General features: G+C 55.5%; 1 protein-coding gene across 1 annotated transcript in view; it reads left to right on the top strand.

Annotated features, from left to right (window-relative positions):
* Nucleotides 1-1,100: 1,100 nt before the first annotated feature.
* The window catches only part of LOC112634685 (IQ motif and SEC7 domain-containing protein 3), a 47,221-nt gene continuing 34,332 nt past the window's right edge, over nt 1,101-13,989 (top strand). The window contains exon 1 of the mRNA XM_025402389.1: nt 1,101-1,379. Coding sequence (XP_025258174.1) covers nt 1,131-1,379 — 249 coding nt within the window. The 5' untranslated portion in view covers nt 1,101-1,130. The remainder of the gene's footprint in view (nt 1,380-13,989) is intronic.

Genomic DNA, 13,989 nt, shown 5'->3' with positions numbered 1-13,989 from the left:
GCCCAAAGCCACACGGTGGTAGAGCTTGGATTTGAGCCCATGTTGTTGACCACGATGACTCTCCTCCTCTTGAAAATAGACAGTGACTCTCTAAGGACAGCTCCTAGTGTTCCAGGGGACAGAGCAATGAAAGCTGCAGTCATCCAGGAAGGCCTCCTAGAGGCGGTGGCTGAGCACTGGGCCTCAGGGGAGGGGCAGAACTTGGAGGCTAGTGGGGAAGGAAGCAGCCTGAGAGAACCAGCTCCACAGAGCAGGCTGGACCGTGTCTGCTCCAGGCAGCAAGGTGTCTTCTCAGAGTAGGCGGGAGGGCTGCAGCCGCGGCTCAGCCTGCTGCGGCTCCAGAGGAACAGAGGAGGGGTCAGGGAGGAGCAGGTGTTTTCTAAACCCAGCAGGGCAAGAAGCCCCAGTCCCCACACCTGGAGCCCACCCCCCTGGAAAGGCTTATGCCCAAGCCAGGCCAGGCACCTTCCCTCCTCCAGACTCATTCGGTCAGTCTGAAGATGAGCTTAGTGTGGATCAGCTTCCACAGCCACCTGAGCCTGTGCCCAAGGAGCCAGGCCACCGATCTGATAATTACAATAGGTAACATGTGTAGCAGTCACCATGTGCCAGGCACAGCTTCAAGAGTTGTAACTTCAGCCTTCCAGTATCCCTGTGAGGTAGGTACTGTTACTGTGCCCGTTTTATAGATGGAGAAACAGGTGCAAAGAGGCTGAGTGACCTGCTCAGTGCCCGTTTTATAGCTGGAGAAACAGGTGCAAAGAGGCTGAGTGACCTGCTCAGGGTCACACAGCTAATAAGGGGCAGAGCCCGCATGCACTGCTCTGCTGTACTGCTTCTAAGCAGAGGTTCCTGAGCCCTGGCCATAGCTGCCCCCTCCCTCTGTCTGAGATGCCTCCGCAGGTTCGGGTTCTTCTCCTTGCCCAGGGCTCGTCCCTGCCGTGATAGCCCCTCCCTAGAGGAGACTGAAAGGCATCCCCTCCAGTCCTTGCCACAGCAAAGGCCAGGCCAAGTGCCTAGCTTCTCTCCCCAACCCCCACATCCACATGCACCCTGTCCCCCTCTCCCCCAACCGAGCACCGTTGCCTTTTGTTCACAGTGATGGCTCCTGCGCCCAGGCCGGTGGGGGCATGGAGGACTCCGTGGTGGCAGCGGCGGCGGTGGCAGCCGGCAGACCCAGTGCCCATGCCCCGAAGGCTCAAGCCCAGGAGCTGCAGGAGGAGGAGGAGCGGCCGGGGGCAGGGGCTGCCTCCCCAAGGGCTGGCCCCCAGCACATGGCCTCCCCCGGCCGGCAGCAGCCTGCCCTGGCGACCGCGCTGTGCTCCCACACCCCTGCCGCCTCCGATTACGAACTCTCCCTTGACCTAAAGAATAAACAGGTACCCAGGGCCTCCCAGGGGGGCGGGGAGGGTGGTGAAGGGGCCCTGTCTTTGGGGGCTGTCGAGGGTACCAGGGATGTCCCTGCTGGGCCCCCTCTGCTACAGGCACACCTCTTCTGCCACAGTTCTCCTGCATTGAACGACCTAGTTTACCCTTCCCTGGACCAGCCACAGGCCTCTGCCTTCTACCATGGCAGGGCTCATACCCTCACAATGCCAGGCCCTTGAGCAGCATGTCCAGGGGCTCTGCTCCTTGAACAGTGCTCATCAAGCCTCGACTGCCCCACAGACCACTAGGCATGGAGCCCATTGTTCTCTGGGGAAGTTCCCACCTCCACCTGCTGCTGAGAGGCCGTAGTCCAGTTTCCATGCCCACCCAGGGAGTCGATGCCAGGCACCCACAGGCACACACGAGGCACAAAGACAAAGGTCTCCTGGAAGCAGACAGGATTCCCAAGATCCATCCAGACTGGGGGAGTCCAGAGCTCCCCTATTGGAGAACAAATTCCATGGAGGGGCCTGGGCCTCCATCTTCCATTCAGGAAGAGAAAGTGGCCAATTGTGGGGCCCCCATTGAACCCCCAAAAAAGATAATGCCTCGGTTTGTCTTGGCAGACAAGAGTCTTGATGGAAGGGGTGTGTGTGTGTGTGTGTGTGTGTGTGTGTGTGTGTGCGCGCGCACTTCGAGAAAGGTGTGATGGCATGATACTGTTAAAGAAAGGGCTTTGAACTTGGAGATGTAGACGTGGGATCCAATCCTTGCTCTTCCTCCTGATGAACCCAGTGGCTTTGGGAGTGCCAGTTAAGCCCTCCGGGCATTGATTTCGTCATCTGCAAAAATTGGAATTAACTTTGAATCATTTCCAAGGCCCCTTCTGCCCCAAAATGTGAAGGTTCTAAAGAACAATTCTTCAACCCAATAGGCAAGGTATCTTCAGAAAGGAAGCTTAGTCTCCACTAAGACTGAGTCAAGCCAAACTAACCTCCTTCCTCTCTTGGCATTGATGCCAAGCTCATGTCCTGGCTCAGGCCAGCTGTAGGCAGCACATCAGTAAGGGTTTGACCAGATCCCCCAAGATATCTATGTGCACATGCTGGGAATGTGTGGATTGCTAACAATGTAGTAAGTGGGATTGTTCTCAAACCAAATTATCCAAAAAATGTCCATCAAAAAAAATCCCAGGGAGTTAAGTGGAAGTGCTGTCCAGGTCGACCATTAGACAAGGCAGCAAATTGAGGCACACAAGTTACATTCACCTGGCTGCTGATGACATAAGGCTGAAAGAGAACAGCTGATACCTTGGTGATAGCATCACAGACTTTGTAAAAACCTCATCAGGGGCCGGGCGCGGTGGCTCACACCTGTAATCCCAGCACTTTGGGAGGCCGAGGCGGGTGGATCACGAGGTCAGGAGTTTGAGACCAGCCTGACTAACATGGTGAAACCCTGTCTCTACTAAAAATACAAAAATTAGCCAGGCGTGGTGGCGGGTGCCTGTAATCCCAGTTACTCGGGAGGCTGAGGCAGGAGAATTGCTTGAATCCGGGAGGAGGAGGTTGCAGTGAGCTGAGATTGCACCACAGCACTCCAGCCTGGTGACAGAGCGAGACTCTGTCTCAAAAAAACAAAACAAAACAAAAAACATCTCATCAGGACAGAAGGATGGTTTTAATGAAAAAAAAAAAAAAAGATGAAATGTGGAAAAATCTAAAATTCTGCTCCTAGCTTCGGAAAGCCCACAGCACGTATAAGAACGTATAAGACGTTCAGGCTCCAGCCTGAGAGACAGGCCTTAGGGTTTCAGGTGCCTGGAAGCTCAATCAGGAGCAGGGGAAGCAGCTGCCGGAGCAGGGAGGGCCCGTTTCACACTTCGTGGGAGGCCCACACTGCCCGGCAGAAGGGAGTGCTGCAGCCGTGGCAGCCCTGCGCCGCTGATGGTCAGGACCCTCGAGATCCGCGCTTGGTGCTGGAGGCTGCATTTAAGGGAGGAAACAAGAACCCTGAGGTTCCTGAAGAGCAGGAGGATGGGCTGGGGTTATGTGGAGAGATTGCAGACAGGAAAACAAGTTTTAGATATAGAAGGGCTGCATGTGAAAAATGATTTGATGCATTTTCTATCATTCCAGCCAAAAACAGTGGCACCAGTATATGAAGGCTATAGGAGGTGGAGATTTTAACTTAATTAACAGATAAACTGTTAAAAATATGGAGTGCCCTGCCTGTGAGGTAGGGAGTTCTCTGTCTCTGGGAGTGCCCAGGCGGGGCTGGGTAACCATCCATCTGTGACGTATAGTGTGATCTGGGGGCCACTTGGCCAGATGAGGGGTCCTCTGCTTCTTGAGGTCAGAGACCATCTCTTATCCATTTTGATACCTCCCCAGCATCCAGTAAGAGCTCACTGGGTGACTTTTTTGTTTTGTTTTGTTTTGTTTGAGATGGAGTTTTGCTCTTGTTGCCCAGGCTGGAGTGCAATGGCACGATCTCGGCTCACTGCAATCTCCCCCTCCCGCATTTAAGCAATTCTCCTGCCTCAGCCTCCCGAGTAGCTGGGATTACAGGCATGCAACACCACACCCAGCTAGTTTTGTATTTTTAGTAGAGACGGAGTCTCTCCATGTTGGCCAGGCTGGTCTCGAACTCCTGACCTCAGGTGATCCACCCACCTCGGCCTCCCAAAGTGCTGGGATTACAGGCGTGAGCCACCGCGCCTGGGCTGGGTGAGTATTTTTTAAAAATGATGCTGTGCAAAGCAACAAGGGAATGGGGTACCAAGAAACAAAAAATAATGCTCGTGCCTGCCCCCAAAAGAGATTACAGTTCCACTTAAGGAGTGTCCGGTCAATAACACCAGATAAAACGTGTGTATTGGTTTGGGCAGGTGAGTTAGTTTGGTTTTGACTGACTGGGTGCCGTATCGGGGTTGGTGTGGGATTCTGGTCGGTACTGTGGGCTTTTTCTATGGGGGCATAATTCTAATAGATGGCTTCTGCATGTTGGCCAGATTGAGTCAGGTGAGGTGAGGAGTGGCAGTGGGTGCAACGGGTCCCTCTGCTGAATGAGTCCAGCCTGGGAGAATAGCTTGGTTCCCCTGACCTGTGTATCCCTTTAGACCAAGTGTAGGCTGGGGGTTGGGGGAAGGGGACAAGTAAGGCTTGAGGAGGCTAGAGCAAGGTTCTTGGAAACATGGCACACATTTATAGGAGACTAAACTCTACTACTCTCTCTTCTGCCATGAGCTGTATGGCCTTGAGCAAGTTGCTTGACTTCTCTGGCCTCAGCTGCCTCCTGTCTCTGGCACTTCACAGGCTCTTCCCTTGGCCTCAATCTCTGAAGTTTCCACTCCCCTCAACACCCCTGCACTTAGCCTTCTCTTGCTTTAGGACTTGTTTTAGGTACCTCTTCCTCCTCTCAGGCAGCTTTCCCTGCCTCCCAAGCCTGCACTGGGTGCCCCTCTCAGTGATCCCACAGTACCCAGGTGTCCCCTGTCACAGCCCTTCAGCCCTGTGTCAGCATTTCCTGTTTGCTTGACCCCCTCCTGAAGGCAGGTGCATGACTTGGTCCTCATTATATTCTCAGTGCTTAATGCAGTGCCTGGCGAAGAAGCTGCTGGAAGGATGAGAAAGGAGAAATGGTCACTAAGTGACATAAAGGGGGATAGGTATACAGCCTGGGGCCAGGAACCGACTGCCTTAGGTCTTGGCAAGACCTAAGACTTGGTATCCCAACCCAGTGATTCCGCCAGCCACCCCGAATCCTGTGTTCCATGGCCTGGCAGGAGTGCTGGACACTCTTAGCGCCCCAGCCCGCCGACCCGCCAAGCCTCCTCTGTCAGCCAGTCCAGGTCCCCAGGAGTGTTTTCCTTGGCTCTTCTCCCTCCTTCACCTCTGCTCTAGCCCCAAGCCCCACTGACTCTGCCTCTTAACAGTTCTGGAATCCCACCGTCTCTTGCCTTCCCCACTGCCCCTGCCTCAGGAGGCCAGGCCACCCTTCCTCTTGCCTGCACCCCTGGCGAGACCTCCTGCGCTTCCCCTTCTTTGAGCTGTGCTCCTTCCAACCTCACCTCCACAGTGCAGCTGAGTCATCTTCCTAAAGTGCACCTCTGACCGCGGTGATCCCTGGGAGAGCCTCTGATGGCTCCTCCTGGTGTGCAGGACAGAGGCCTCTCCACGCTCCCTGCCACAGTCCCAGCCCCACGGGGGTTCCAGCCGTTCTTATTTGCTGTCCCGAATCTCAAGCCACCCTCACCTCTGGGCGTTCGTGTGGTTTTTGTTTCCTCTCCTGGCGATACTCCTCGCCTGTCCCTGACCCCCGCTGGTGCACCTGGGAGACTTGCGCTCGTACTTCAGGTTGCAGCCGAGGCAGGTGCTTTTACCCATTGCCTGTTGCCGCCTCTGTGCTGTCTGGGAGTGGGAGCTGTTAACAGCGTGGACCATGTTCTCAGGGCTGTGTGGAGTTGAGCAGGTGGTGCTCGGGACACCTCCAGGGTGCTGCGTCGCCCACAGGCAGAGCCGGTGCTCCTGGAGCTGTGCCCTGGGAACTGCCCTGTCCTTGCCCACCTTTGCTGCCCTGCACCTTGCACAGTCTTGGGCACCTAGGAAATGCTCACCAGGGAAGGAACATAGGAATGAAGGCACAAGCAAGTGAATGACCGAACGAGGCCTGTGCTCCAGCTTCCTGGCCCCTTCCCCAGCACCTGTCACGAGTCACACAGCAAGACGGTCCTCCTGCCAGCTCTTCTCTGCTCCCTCTGCCTTTGACCCTCTCACCCCACCCCAGCAGTCCTGGGCGATACAACCCAGGGCGGGCCAAGGGTGAGCATGCAGGTTCCTTTGGGGAGCCCTTTAGGAAGGTGGCTGCGGCCAGGACATAGAGGGCCTAGGTGTGATTTTGAAATTCCTCCAAGTCCTCCAGGGAGTTTGTATCCTGTTGCGGAGTGACTGGAGCCCCGCTTGGCCACCTGAATTGCAGAGCCCTCTGGGCTGTCCACGCCAGAGGGCTGTGGAGCTGTGGTCAGTAGAATCTGGACCCTGCTCCCTGAGCCAGGTCCTGGACAGAAGCCATGTTCTGCTGGAGAGCAGCCCCTCCCCACAGATCCCCAAACCCCAAGCCTCAGGGTCCAGCCTCACTGTGGGGCACCTCTTCGGGAAGATGTGGTGGCTGTTTCTGAGTCACTTTCCCTCTTTGCACCTTGGTTTCCTCGTGTGTGAACCAAGGGTTGCACCAGAGTGCCTCCTGGCCCCTTCCCATGCTGAAGGTGAGATTTCTACCATGGGCACAGAGGGCACCGGGGCACCGGCCTACAGAGGACAGTGGTGAGGACGGGGCACTCCAGGGGTTGTTCCTCTCCCCAGTTCATTCAGTTCGGGGAACCGCACTGCACAGCCGCTCCGTCCCAGGCCCTGTGCTAGGCCTGAAGACACTACGATGCAAAAGATACAGGCCTAGTCATCAGGGCACCCACAGCCCAGTGGTGGGCGGACACAGGCCCGGTGGCGGGTGGACATAGCCCCGGTGGCGGGCAGACGCAGGCCCAGCACCAGTGGTACTGCCTGAGCTGTAGCTCTGTGTCAGGCCCAGGCTGACAGTTGCCATGTGTTACCTCCCCAGGTCTGCACAGTGTCCCCGTGAGGTTGGCACCATTACTGTCCCATTTCTGGAATGGGAAGATTAAGGCTGAGTGATGTTAAGTAACTTGCCCAAGGACACAGCCCTAGGAAGTAATGCAGCCACGACACGGACTCCACAGCCCATGGTTTTGACCCAGTACCGTCCACCATCTCTTGGCATCACAGTGAGGAACAGGCCCCGTGGAAGTGGCACACAGGGTCTGCGGAGCATGAGGAGGGCAGGCAGCCCAGCCTGGGTTCAGAGCCAGCTCCTGGGGCAGCTCCACTGGAGAGTCTTGTGACGTCACTGCTAGCTGAGCCATAGCGCGTCCCCCATGCCCACCTGGCTGCCCACTCCCAGGCAGGCCTCGATGCCCTGAGTGTCAAGCACTTGCTGTATTCCAGACAGCAGGCGGGGAGGAGGGCACACAGGGCGGGCGTGAGTCCCCTGCCTTGCAGGAGGCCACAGCCCTGCCCAGCACAGACCCAAGGCTCCTGTGGGCCTCTCTGAACACCCGCAAAGCGCCAGCCGCCCCAGGCTCTCTGCTCCTCAGCCTCACACCCGGGCTCGCCTGGCCAAGTTCTGGAGGCTTACAACAGGCTGTGCTTTCATGGTCTCAACTGGGGAGTCTTGGATGGGAGCAAACCCTCGCTCACATTTGGAGCCCCCCACACCTGGCCCGTGCACCTCAGCACTGTGCCCCCCAGCTAGCGGCTCTTCCTCCCCACGCTCTGGCTTGGCCGCCATCTTTCAGCGGCCTCTTCAGGCTCAGCTGCCGCAGCAACCTGAAAAAAGGGAGCATGTACTAATTAACACTGAGAGGCTCATTAGAGAGACGGAGGCCCCCGCGGCCCCTGCCGCTGCTGCTTCTGGCAGAAGCTGAGAAGTTGCTCTCTTGGGAGGAGGTGAGGCCATCATTCCTCCTGATTTCTGGGGTTTAGAGGGAAGTGGGCAGAGCTGCTCCCTGGCCAGCGGGCTCAGAGACCCCTCCTTCCCTGGGGCTGCCTCCCTGCCACACCTCTCTCTGCTCTGACCTGGCCCTGGTTCAGAATGGGACTGGGGTGGATGGGAGGGCCTGGCTGTCGTGAATGGAGCTGACCTAGGCCATTAATGAGTCCCCAGGTCCTGCCAGGATGCCGGGGGTGGGAGGAAGGATGGACTCCTGGGTTCCAAGCCCAGGCCTGGACAAGAGTCTGGGTTTTGATTTCCCTGGGGTCACAGGAGAGAATTCAGTTTAGTTCATGTCTGCAAACAGCCTCAACCACAGGCCTGGCACAGCACTGGGCACAAGGGCTGCAGAGACAGCCTGTGATGGACAGTCCGCGGTGAGAGCTCTGAGCAGGGGGTGGCACTGAGCATTGAGGGTGGGGAGGAAGGTGTAGGGGACAGTGCAGGTTGGGATGGACAGTCCGCAGTGAGAGCTCTGAGCAGGGGGTGGCACTGAGCATTGAGGGTGGGGAGGAAGGTGTAGGGGACAGTGCAGGTTGGGATGGACAGTCCGCAGTGAGAGCTCTGAGCAGGGGGTGGCACTGAGCATTGAGGGTGGGGAGGAAGGTGTAGGGGACAGTGCAGGTTGGGATGGACAGTCCGCAGTGAGAGCTCTGAGCAGGGGGTGGCACTGAGCATTGAGGGTGGGGAGGAAGGTGTAGGGGACAGTGCAGGTTGGGATGGACAGTCCGCAGTGAGAGCTCTGAGCAGGGGGTGGCACTGAGCATTGAGGGTGGGGAGGAAGGTGTAGGGGACAGTGCAGGTTGGGATGGACAGTCCGCAGTGAGAGCTCTGAGCAGGGGGTGGCACTGAGCATTGAGGGTGGGGAGGAAGGTGTAGGGGACAGTGCAGGTTGGGATGGACAGTCCGCGGTGAGAGCTCTGAGCAGGGGGTGGCACTGACCATTGAGGGTGGGGAGGAAGGTGTAGGGACAGTGCAGGCTGGGGTGTGGCAGGCCCAAGTCTGGGATCAGTGGGAGTTGGTTGTTAAATGGGTTAGGACACATGATGGTGAGCCCGGAACTGAATTCCAGTGTTACTCAGGGAGCAGTTGCTCCATGCCGGTTAAGGTGCTGGGTGCTGGACAGGATGACTAAGACATAGTTGATGCCGTGAATAACTTACGCTCTGTTGGAGCCTGGGGGAGGGAAAGGGAGGGAAGGATGGGTTGGAGAAATGCCACAAAGATTAGTGCCGAAGACTGAGTGCCAAAGAGAAGCTGAGGCCCGAGGCAGGGAGACCCCGTCTGTTCGGGGCATTCAGAGGGCTGCACAGAGGAGGCACATTGGAGATAGGTCTCGAAAAAGAGGACATTTCTACCTGGACGAAAGGGGAGGCTGGGAGTTGAGGTTGGGGAGAGCATTGCAGGCTGGGAGAGAAAGCAAATGAGTGCCCAAGACTCGTGGGGGCAGCCGGGGAGAGCAGGCAGGAGCTGCTGAGCAGTGTGGACTTTGTGGCCCTGCCAGATTGTTAGGGCTGGAAAACCAGGAGGAAGCGTTTGTATCTGTTTGGGGCAATGGTTGTCAAACAAAGAGAAGCCTGTGTTGACGCCTGCTGTCTGAGAGCTTGGGTCTGGTTCTGCAGTGTGAGGTGATGGTGGGAGTAAGAAGGACACAGAGATAGTAAGGATGCTGCGGACATCGTCCAAGTGGGAAGACAGAGCGCCCTATGTGGTGACATTCTGGAAGGAAGATGGGTGATTGCAAAAGGTCTAGGGGTGGGGGGCCCAGGAGCTACAGTCGGCTGACAAACATAGTGGACAGGACAAACAAAAACCCCAGGACGAGGCGAGTTTCCCAGGCTGGGTGCTGGTCAGGCCAATAAGGAAGTCAACAAGAGCTGGTTGGGGTGAGGTAGGGGAAACAGTCTAGATGGACAGAGGATCCACAAGCTGTTGGAAATGTGGGTCTAGGATCAAGGCTAGGAATGGAGACTTGAGAGTCGTACCCATCATTATCACTGTCACCATGAAGCAGTTACCACTTAGTAAGCTCCTGCTCTGTGCTGGGTGCTACATGAAATAATTTAATCCTCACGAGAAGATACAGGGTCAGCAAGATAAGCCCTACTTAATAGATATGAAAACTGAAAGTCAAAGATGTTAAATTCATCCAAGGCCAATCAGCAGGGATCTGGGGCTGGCCATTCCCCGTATTTGCCACTTGCTCACCGGCCCATCAAAGTAGAGTGAAGTTAAGAGAATGCACTGGGTCCTCAGAGGGAAGGCAGACAGGGCTGAGAAGGTGTCAACCTGGGGAGCCTATTTAGAGTGACCCGGAAGGCTCTGCCTGACACAGCTCTCCTCTTAATTCATTGTTAATTATCACCTGTCACGGGCTCCTCTGATGATGTCCAACACAGAAGCTATGGACGATGTCCAGAGTGTACGAGGAAAATTAAAACGTGTGTGGAGACTGGCAGCGGCACCCATGTGACTCGTAACCAGCGCACGTAGGGGTTTTGTGGCCAGAATACAGGATTAAGGGGTTGTAGGGAGACAGGACAACCAGGATAGACTGAGTAATAAGCACTGGGGAGAGCTGCAGAAAGGAGCGGGGAGGGAGGCTGAGGAGGCCCTTGGGCTGAGTGACAAGCCCCAGATCTGCCTCTTCCCTGCTGATGGGCCTTGGATGAGTTTAACATCTCTCGCCCTTGACTGAGACGGGAGGCAGCGGGAGCCAGAGCACAGGGCTCAGGGCAGGGCTGGGTCAGTATCTGGCATTTGCTCCTGGAGTGAGGCAGAGGCTACTGTTCCTAGAGGTTCAGTGGAAAATAGGAATAAAGGGAACGGGCTAGTGCCCCAGGGGCAGTGGAGTCAGCAGAGTTACGTTGTGGCCTGGGGAGATCTGGGAAGATCTGTGGCCAGGTGCAAAGCTGCAGATAGAAAGAAGGAAATAGGAGTAAAAAGAGCACCTGTGGGGTGAACTGAACACACAAAGGAGGCAGGAGGGGGAGAGCATCTGCTGTGGGTCAGATTAGGAAGGTTTTTGAGAGTCACAAATATAACTTTGGAATTAATTTGTCCAATACATACTCATTGAAGACCTACTATGTGCTGGGCACTGTCCAAGCGTTGGAGGAGACAGCAGTGACCATAGAGGGCAAAATCTGCCCTCGCGGGGCTTGATGTCTAGTGGAGGATGTGATGGGACAGATTCAAGAATGTAAAATCTGGTTTTCTTTCCTGCTTGGGTGAAGCATAGACATCGCCCAGTAGTAGACGGAGTCTCCTAGGGTTATATCAGCTAGTCTTCTGCCTTCAAGCAGGATGACACCATGCCAAGGGCCCAGACCCCATCACCGTTTTGGGAGCATCTCGAGCAATGGATTTCATACCTTCCCTGTGTTGCCAATAGCATCTCGTGCTGCAGAAAAATGTTCTTGGGCCTGGGGTTCCCCTAGAAGTACAAATAGGCCAGATGAGAAAGACATGTGAAATCTGGCCGGGGGCAGCGGCTCACACCTGTAATCCCAGCACTTTGGGAGGCCGAGGCGGGCAGATCACCCAGGCGCCAGGAGTTCAAGACCAGCCTGGCCAGCATGGCAGAACCCCGTGTCTACTAAAAAAAAATACAAAAGTTAGCCAGGCACAGTGGCGCACACCTGTAATCTCAGCTACTCTGGAGGCTGAGGCAGGAGAATCGCTTGAACCCAGGAGGCGGAGGTTATGGTGAGCTGAGATTGTGCCACTGCACTCTAGCCTGGGTGACAGAGCGGGACTCCATCTCAAAAAAAAAAAAAAGAAATGGGAAATCTGTCGGTTTCTCATGGTGCTTGAGTAAGGTTGACAGAGATTGAGAGAAAAGGAGCCAGTTTAGTGCTCAGTCCCCTTCCTCTCTACGTTTCCCCTGGGGGAGGACTTTCCTGCCTGAGCCAAAGCCAAGTCCCTATTCCAGGCCTCAGGAAATGTGTCCAAGTTCAGCAGGGAGAATGAGCCAGGCTACAGTATTTCTGCAGGGGCAGGAACAGAATGCCTCAGAGGCAAGTGTCTGTGTCTCTTATGGGTGCCTGAGGTCATACCTGGTAAAGATCAAGTGGGAGCTGTCCAGTTCATACCGTGGGCAGAATTCTAAGATGGCCCTCAAGTCCCCTTCACGCCAGTGTACACATCCTCTATAATCCCCTTCCCTTGAGTGTGGGCAGGGTGAGTGAATGTGATGGGACATCACTCTGATGATTAGGTTGCCATTTGGTTGCTTTTGAGTTAATAAAAAGACACGTCATCCAGGGTGGGTCTGAGCTAGTCAGGTCCGCCCTATAAATGAAGCTGAAGCCCCAGACAGACACTGTCCTGTTGGCCTTGAAGGACTGAGCTATCCGGTTATGAAAAGGGCCACGTGCCAGGGGACAGCAGGCAACCTCTGGTGACTGAGGGCCTAAGTCCTGTGATTACAGGAGCTGAACTGTGCCAACAAGAGTGAGCTCAAAGGAGGACCCCACACCTTAGATGATATTGCAGCCCTGAGTGCTATCTTGGTTTCAGCCTGGTGAGATCCTGAGCAGATAACCCAGATGAGCCGTGCCCAGACTAGATTCAGAGAGCGACATGAGAAATAAACAGGTGCTGCTTTAAGTGGCTGGATGTGTGGTAATGTGCTGCACAGCAGTAGATGAGGAATACCCTTGGTGTGGTTTAGAGCACCTTGAAGACCCCTCCAATAGGGGGATTGTGATAGCACTAGGAGCTTCCTCCTGCTCAGGGCCTTGTCCCTTATGGAATGCAAGTAGCTTTGAGAGAAGCCGTATAGGAAGCCTTAGTCGCCATTTACACATGAATCTGCATGAGTTCCAACTGTCTCCGAGGGTAGAGTTGGATGCTGGGGGAGACGGAATGATGTCCCCAGGTTTGGGAATGGGGAAGGCACTGGATGGCCAGGCTGGAAGCACTGAAGACAAGCCCTGAGGATGCTGAGGATGCCCCGTTTTACCTGGGATTGCCTTTGTGGATTGGGGTTGTATCCTCAAGGTCTCTTGAGCTAAGAGGGTACCGCTGCTAGCCTGGTAGTGGGGCACCCATCACGCCCTGCAGGAAGGGAGCAGAGGGCACGGCTGGGCTGTGGGAGGCAGGCATTCATTCTGGCTGCAGCCTTTGGGGGCTCCAGTGGAGCAGGAAGCAGGTGAAGTATTGTGCTGAGGGATGAAGTGCGGCCTTTCTATCTGTGCCCCTCCCGACCCACGATCCCTGGAGAACTCGGGAGTGACGTCATTGTTCTTGCCTTCAGTCGTTCATCTCAGCGCACCCATCCCGATTCTTCGTTCGGGGAGGACGCCGTGTGTACCTGGCATGTCTGGTTGTGAACAGGACATAATTTCAGGGACCGGGAGCGCTCTCATTTCCCAAACTTCTCTGACGGCTGATCAGAGTCTAGGATGCCACCATTTAAGCCCATCACCTTCTCACAGGCCTTGTCCCTTACTGACAGGCAGAGCCTCTGGGGGCGTGGCTCAGTCATACCTTCCCTGTCCTTTCCTGAGACGTTTCAATAGGGAGGAAAAGTGAGAGCGTAGCAACCTGAGAGGAGAAAGCCCGTGGACAGGAGGACAGAGCCGGGGGGAGGCACACTGGTGCCCTGACAGAAGTTTTCCTGGGATCAGATCTGCCCAGGGGAGGTGCCATGCCCCCGAGCCCGCCCCACCCAGCTCTGCCTGGTTGGACAGCTCCCACCATAAGAACAGAGGTGACTCAAATTGGGGAACTCTTGGCAATGGTGGCCTGGAGGGACCCCCCCTTCTTGAGACACCCACTCAACTTTTTAGCAAAGCCACATTTACTGAGCAGCTGACTATGTCCTGGGAACACACAGATGGTCCAACCCAGATCCCAACCCTTCTGATGTTCCCAGGGAAAAAAACCAACAGAGACGTGGCTGCTGGGGAGGAGTGGGGAAACACGAGGAACTGTGAGGTGTTTTTAGCATTTCTGTTTTTCGTTGTTTATTATTTTTAAAGTGTGCACAAAAGTAGAAACAACAGTGTTATGAACTCCCCCCAGCTATCATCCAGCTGTAACCATTTT

This window comes from Theropithecus gelada, chromosome 11, assembly GCF_003255815.1.
Source record: "Theropithecus gelada isolate Dixy chromosome 11, Tgel_1.0, whole genome shotgun sequence".
NCBI lineage: Eukaryota > Metazoa > Chordata > Mammalia > Primates > Cercopithecidae > Theropithecus > Theropithecus gelada.
Note: the sequence above shows the minus strand (reverse complement) of the source record. Positions and strands in the feature narration are given on the sequence as shown.